The 7349-nt window shown below is 28.8% G+C and overlaps 2 protein-coding genes across 2 annotated transcripts; both read left to right on the forward strand.

Moving 5' to 3' along the window:
• Positions 1 to 981: 981 nt before the first annotated feature.
• LOC112744301 (probable peroxygenase 4) lies at positions 982 to 5601 on the forward strand. Its single transcript, XM_025793881.2, has 6 exons — positions 982 to 1406; positions 3149 to 3265; positions 3676 to 3761; positions 4046 to 4140; positions 4397 to 4522; positions 5256 to 5601. The coding sequence occupies exons 1-6, from the start codon at positions 1355 to 1357 to the stop codon at positions 5404 to 5406; spliced, it is 627 nt and encodes a 208-aa protein (XP_025649666.1). The 5' UTR covers positions 982 to 1354; the 3' UTR covers positions 5407 to 5601.
• A 1277-nt stretch (positions 5602 to 6878) lies between these two features.
• On the forward strand, positions 6879 to 7349 carry LOC112725262 (ferredoxin-like). Its single transcript, XM_025775448.2, has 2 exons — positions 6879 to 6960; positions 7074 to 7349. Exons 1-2 carry the CDS (start codon positions 6879 to 6881, stop codon positions 7322 to 7324), a joined length of 333 nt encoding a protein of 110 aa, XP_025631233.1. The 3' UTR covers positions 7325 to 7349.

Raw genomic sequence — 7349 nt, forward strand, 5'->3', positions numbered from 1 at the left:
GATGGGCCTTCTTAGCTTATTTGTCCGAGGTCCGACCTCAGGCGTGGGCCTTGGGACGAGGTCGGACCTTCTATGAACTTCCCGAGTTTGGGGAGCTCGGTCTCTGTATGAACAGTGAGGATCAGAGAACCTAATGAGACTGTCCTCAGACAAAACTTAGGAGGACGGGTACATCTGTTACATACAGCAACTGCGGACAATATGAACATAACAGAAGGCATTGTCCTAATCCAATAGTGTCAGGTATCAAGCGAATTCGAATATACAAATTGCTGTTTTATTGTTTTCTTTTCTTCATAGTTCTTCATTTTCAGATTTGTTTCAATTACCAGCAAAGTGAATATTTTAATTTTTTTTATTATTTTTAGTGTTCTCTTTCATATTTTAATTTTAATTTTTTTATTTATATGTTAAATATTTTATATTATTTATGTAGTGTTCTGATTTCTTATGTTATGTTTTCATATGAATTTTTTTTATCATTTACTATACTATTCTTTATATGTATATTTTTATGAAGTCTTTTTTTTTATTTTTATTTGGCTTTGTTCATATGATTTTTTATTTATTTTATTGTATTTCTTTTATTCATAGGACAAATGTTTGTTGATTTTTTATTTTTTAATGCTTTGATTTTTTAAATATTTTATGAATTTTTATGATATTTTTATTATTATTTGTTTATATGAATTATTTTTTTATCCTTTATTGTATTATATTTATGTTGTGTATAAAATTTTTTTATTTGATTTTGTTCATATGAATTTTATTTATTTTTTATTATATTTTTTGTTTATATGATATATGTTTATGTAATTTTTATTATTTTTTATTTGTATAATTTTTTCTACTCTTTGATATACTCTATTTTTATTTTATATTAATTTTTTTATTTTTTATTTTGATTTTATAAAATTAATTTTACAAAATCAATTTTATATAAATTATAATTTATAAACGATAATCCAAACAGAGAGGTATATGAAGGCAGACATAAGTTAAATTGCTTGTACACATGCGTTCACGTTTCACACCATGAAAGCACGAACCGTGCGAATCTTGAAGTCACTCATCACAAAACTTTAAAGTTTCGTCAATTAACAAATTAAAGCAGACATATTACGTCAGGAATCGCCTACCGCAGAATAGTATTACTACATACTACTACTTCACCTTTAATCATAAGGAATCCGATCCATAACCCTTATATTAATTTAAGCACTTCTTCCATCCATCGCCACACTTTGCTTCTCTTCCATTCCTTCAATTCTCTTGCCTTATCATCATCATCATTCACTGCACTAAAGTGCCCTCTCTCTCTCTCTCTGGTACCTGATCCATCAAACAAACAATCATGGCTACCTCCTTTCCTTCAGCAGAACTCAGCAACAAGAATAGCCAAGAGGGTATTTAATCTGTATTTTGTATTATTGCTTGTAATATTCTGTTTTTAAGATTGTTCAGGTTAAAACTATTTTGGTTTAACAGTAATGAAGTTAGTTAACGTGATAAGTATTTGATTTTTTAACCCTAGTTTAATCTCTGAGTTTTAAGTATGAAACTTTGTAATTCTTTTTGAAGCTATGAGTTCAACCAGGCCATAGGGGGTTATTATTTTTTTATTTTAATTTTAATACACGAAAATATAATCATATAATTATATTTATTTTAAATAATTATTCACATAATTTATATAAAAAATAATTATTTTTATTAATATAATATTAAGTAATTAAACGTACGATTAAAACAACTTATACGACCAACACATCAAAATTAAATTTCTTTTCTTTTTGATTTTTCCTTCAGTTTAATTAAGTACAGTTCCTCTTGCTTTTGTCGGTTTCTTTGTTGGTCTTCTATCAAAGAAAAACACAATCATAGTATTAATTAATTTTTAATTACTTCATATTAATTAATTTTTTATAATTTATGATTTAAAGTTAAAAATTTATAATTTAAAATAACTAAAATGATTTTTAAATTTTGTAATATTATTCATTATTAGTCTCTTTTTCTTCAATTTTATCCTTCTGATACAATTTTATCTTTACAAAAGTTAAAGCGATTAAAATTTTTTTATTTATTTTATATTTAATTCAATATTTGTTAATTTTTATTATTATTATTTTTCTAAATTTAGTTAATATATATTTTTAAGACATATAATAAATTTATTATTAATAAAAAATTTAAATATTTTTATTTAATAAATATAAAATAAATATATTAAAAATTTAAATTTTTTATTTGATAAATTTTTTTTATAAATAAACTCTTATTTTTTTTACCGTTGCCGGCTCGCACTCCCCCACGTTCATAGAGACTCTAATATGATGTCCAAGAATACGCCACGTGGTAATTATTTATGTGGTTATCGTTATCCTCCCTCTATCCCGCTCTTTTATTATGTCTTGTCTGCTGATGTGGCAGGCAACTGTTGTTTTCAAGGTCCTCCCTTGTTTTAGATTTGGATGTTGAGGTTCATTTTCATTCTAGCAATTTCGTTTGTTTATCGCCTTTCAAAACCAAATTCTGTTACTGCCGTGTACATGAAGGATATTTTCCCCCTATTATTTCCACAAGTCCGTCCAATATTTGCACAAGACGTGTGAAATAGTTCACAACTTTTTGAGTAACCAACACAAGTTATATACACTTAACCTTGAAGCACAACAGTCACTGATTTTCATACGAGTAAAGTAAACTTAAACGGTTTCTAGTCTGATACATAATAAAAATGTCTAGAAAATACAGAAAAAAAAATTAAGAAAATGAAAAATTGATGTGGATTTATCAGTTTTTATGTAAATATAATATTCTTCTATCACTATTTTATGTACATTAGTAATTTATATGTGAGTATTGGCTTAATTAGACGACTCCAGTTTATATTTGTCGAAAAGTTGACCAATTTAGTTGTTCATATATACATATATAAAAGGGAAGTTTTGGAGCAACAGCTAAATTGTTTATGTGTAATCTTAAGATTATTGATTCAGTTCGTAGAAACGCCTATAACATGTTAGCATTCAATCGTCATCCTTCTCTCAACTCTTTTCGTGTGGTTCTTAGTTTATAAGAATATAAACTTGTTGTTTTCTGTTTCATCTAATTCGTTTGTTATGGTGCTTCCTCTGTCTCACAGGGAAAGTAAATTTAAAAGAGACTGCAAAAGCACATGATGAAAATGTTCTGCAAAAGCATGTTGCATTCTTTGATAGGAACCATGACGGCATCATTTACCCATGGGAGACTTACCAAGGTTGATACAATTATCTAATTTTCTACTAAAATATTAATAAACTTTTTTATGATAAAATAATTAAATTTATTATAACAGAATATTCTAACTTTTTTTTATAATATAATTAATTTTTTTTATTAATACCAAATATAAATTTCTTTCTTTTTTTTTTGTCGTCTACCAAATATAAATTTCTATATAACAGCGAGCTAATGGATGATTATTATTTTATGTTAATATAATATAATTATATATCTTTAGCTGGGTAGCTTAGTCAATCATGATAATTAAAAAATGATTTTAAAATAATAAATAAGGAAATAAATAAATATAACAATAGTTAGTGTTAAAAGTCTGAAATTGAACTTTATTTGATTAGTTTCAAAAATATTTTTGTCATTTATTATTGGATACTTTCATTTTTGCAGGATTTCGTGCAATCGGTTGTGGGATTTTATTGTCTGCTTTTAGCGCTATTTTTATCAATCTTGGCCTTAGTCGAAAAACTCGCTCGGTAACTGATTTCTTTCCATCACTTTTTTTTTATGGTAAATAAAAATATTCCACACATACTAAAATTATAATATATATATATATAGTTAATTTTTTGTGTGTAAATAAAATAACATATAATAACCAATTTTTTATACAAATAAAAATATTTGGATTGAAAATTACAAATAAATAAATTGTATACATCTTTTTTTTAATTAATGATTGTTAGAAATATGTACTTTTTTATACTAACATCATAACATGATTCATCTGGTTAACGACAATTCTTATGATGCTGTGTAGGGCAAGGCTCTTTCTATTTGGCTACCAATAGAAGTTAAAAATATCCAAAAAGCAAAACATGGTAGTGACTCTGGTGTTTATGATTCGGAAGGAAGGTAGCTTTTTCACCTAACAAATCGTTTGAGATTTTACTATTGATTTAATTAATTTAATACTTCTAGTGCGTGTTTTGGTCTCTAGGTATAACAACCATAATTTAATACACTGATTTTATGTGATGTTTTTTTGCCTATTTTTATTTTTCTTAATAAGAAAAAAAATTCTTAGAATTTCCAGGTACATAAATAATTTTAGAACAAAATATAAACACAATTTTATTTTCTTACTCTACTAGCTTGTATATGCATTTAGGTTTGTTCCTTCAAAATTCGAAGAAATTTTCACAAAGCATGCTCGGAAGCACCCAAACGCTTTAACATCTGATGAACTGATGGGGATGCTAAAGGCAAACAGAGTTCCTAAGGATCATAAAGGATGGTAAGTCTCCTATATCTTCATCATCATACCCACCACCGATGCAAAATTATTGAGTTCAAGACAAAATATTTCAAATTAGGTATTTCAAAGATTATCAAACATCTTAGGAGGTGTTCTGTGTTCAAATGCTTTAATTTTAACATGGAGAGAACATCAAATTTGTTATAGTGTTTTTATAGTGTTTCAATTGTACTCCTCTCGGTTAAAGTTATTATAATTTAATACAAAAATATTATGTGTACATTAAAAACTAATAATCAAATTAATTATAATAAATTTATTTATAAATATATGTATTATTTAATTTATTTAATGTATATTTTATATTTTAATTTATATTTTATATTAATGATTGATTTAATAACTGATTTTTAACATATATTAACATTATTGAATTTAATAATAGTTTGTTTTTTTCTTTCAAACTTGCCTATCTGGCCATCTCGTCCATTTATCCACTAGGCCACCACCATGTGAGCAGCTACAATGGTGGTGTGTGTATGGGTTAAGAAAAAGTAATTCAATAATGAGGGGATAAAATGAACATCCTTAAAAAAAAAAGTTAAAAGTAAACTGAAAACGTTTTAAAATTTTGAGGACTAAAAAATAAAAATTAAAGTTTCAACCAATCGCACGTGGGGAATATTTAATATTAATATGCTTGTCCCTATATCAATGTCAATTTTATATTTAGCGAATCTTAATTAATATGCTACCATTTGATGCTTATCAGGCTTGCTAGTTACACAGAATGGAAAATTCTGTACGTTCTTTGCAAAGATGAAGATGGTTTACTGCATAAAGAAATTGTTCGAGCTGTTTATGATGGGAGTTTGTTTGAAAGAATGGAAAAGGAACACTCAGAAAAGAAAAAGAGCGAATAAAATATATATAGATAGACATAGTTGACCCTTGCTTGTATGATTCCTTGTGAATTTTAAGAGTGCTTTAATTTCTTATGAATTTTATTTTATTTCCTTTGGATGGATGAAATCTGTATTTTTTATTCGTAGATTCGAGTGTGATTTTATATATTACTATCAAGCTGATATATTATATGAATCGCTGAATCCATCTAATTATTTGTGTTTACTTTATTATTTCCCATATAAAAAATGGGCATAGTTAAGGGATAAACCATTAAATGGAAATAACAAAAGAAAAAAAAAAGAATGAAAATAAAAATCATATTAAGTTATATGGTGGCATGGTACTTTTTCATTATTAATTATATCCTTCCCCTGCATAGCTAAGGAGGAAAGGCAAGAAGCCAAGAAGCACTCTGTGTTTAGCTAATAAAGGAATTTTGAAATTAAGGAAGTTATTTCTTCATTCTGAAATAAATTAATTAATTGATCATAACGTGCTTATCTATCTAATTATGGAAGAATAATATGGGGGTACGGGAGAAAAACAAACGGTTCCAAACTTCCTATGAGGAAAATAACCAAATCAATCAATGCAATCACATGTTATTAGTCTATCGGATGAATTCGCTAGAAGCGTGTAATAAGAAGCACTATTCTTTTTTGGTTATACACATGTATTGCCATACCAAACTTTCCTAACGCGTAACGGAAATTTTGGGGGTGTGGGGGTTGGCCAATTGGGGATAGATAAAAAGCTTATTTTTTTGAAAGATTAAGTTACGAGGAACTATTTAGATAAGGAAAAGTATATAAAATCAAAAGGTTACGAGCGAAAAATTAAATAAAATTAAATTAATTTATATTAATAATTAATTTTAAATTTTTAAAATTTAAAATTTAAAAAATTTAAAATTAATTAAGTAAATCTAATTAAAATCTATAAAAGTCTTTCTCTTTTCTCTTACATTAACTTATTTACCTCCAACAATCACACACACAGATTTCTTTCTCTCACCAATGCTGTTGGAAGCGCCGGCGACTTTCATGTTCTCCGCGACGTCTTCAACAAGCGCATCTAAAACAACTGCTTCAACACGAAGTCTACCTTCGACTTCGTCACCGACAAAACTTTTTCCTCTTCCCTCCTCAACCACGCGCCTCTACAAGCTCCAACACGTCGATGATCTAACAAAAAAAAATCCTAATACAAGAATTTGAATGCCCCGATGATGTCTACATTCTTGACCAGGCCGAGGAGCTCGGCTTTGAGCTTCCCTACTCATGCAGAGCCGATTCTTGCTCTTCTTGTGCTGGCAAAGTTGTGAGTGGCACCGTGGATCAGACGGATCTCTTTTCTCTCACCAATAATTTAAAATTTAAAATTAATTAAGTAAATCTAATTAAAACCTATAAAAGTCTTTCTCTTTTCTCTCACATTAACCTATTTACCTCCAACAATCACACACACAGATCTCTTTCTCTCACCAATGCTGCTGGAAGCGCCGGCGACTTTCATGTTCTCCGCGACGTCTTCAACAAGCGCATCCAAGACAACTGCTTCAACACGAAGTCTACCTTCGACTTCGTCACCGACAAAACCTTTTCCTCTTCCCTCCTCAACCACGCGCCTCTACAAGCTCCAACACGTCGATGATCTAACAAAAAAAACATCCTAATACAAGAATTTGAATGCCCCGATGATGTCTACATTCTTGACCAGGTCGAGGAGCTCGGCTTTGAGCTTCCCTACTCATGCAGAGCCGATTCTTGCTCTTCTTGTGCTGGCAAAGTTGTGAGTGGCACCGTGGATCAGACGGATCAAAGCTTCCTTGATGATGAACAAATAGACGGTGGATTCGTTCTCACTTGCGTTGCTTACCCTCAGTCAGATATTGTCATTGAGACCCACAAGGAGGAAGAACTCGTTGGTTAAATTTTGTAACCACCATTATTATTTA

Source organism: Arachis hypogaea, chromosome 2 (genome assembly GCF_003086295.3).
Source record: "Arachis hypogaea cultivar Tifrunner chromosome 2, arahy.Tifrunner.gnm2.J5K5, whole genome shotgun sequence".
Classification (NCBI taxonomy): domain Eukaryota; kingdom Viridiplantae; phylum Streptophyta; class Magnoliopsida; order Fabales; family Fabaceae; genus Arachis; species Arachis hypogaea.

What these genes read in the sequence shown, in the direction of transcription:
- LOC112744301 (XM_025793881.2), top strand. Translation starts at nt 1,355, where the DNA reads ATGGCTACCTCCTTTCCTTCAGCAGAACTCAGCAACAAGAATAGCCAA. An exon ending in CAACAAGAATAGCCAAGAGG is followed by an intron (nt 1,407 to 3,148) that starts GTATTTAATCTG and finishes TCTGTCTCACAG; the next exon opens with GGAAAGTAAATTTAAAAGAG. An exon ending in CCTAAGGATCATAAAGGATG is followed by an intron (nt 4,523 to 5,255) that starts GTAAGTCTCCTA and finishes GATGCTTATCAG; the next exon opens with GCTTGCTAGTTACACAGAAT.
- LOC112725262 (XM_025775448.2), top strand. Translation starts at nt 6,879, where the DNA reads ATGCTGCTGGAAGCGCCGGCGACTTTCATGTTCTCCGCGACGTCTTCA. An exon ending in GACAACTGCTTCAACACGAA is followed by an intron (nt 6,961 to 7,073) that starts GTCTACCTTCGA and finishes TCCTAATACAAG; the next exon opens with AATTTGAATGCCCCGATGAT.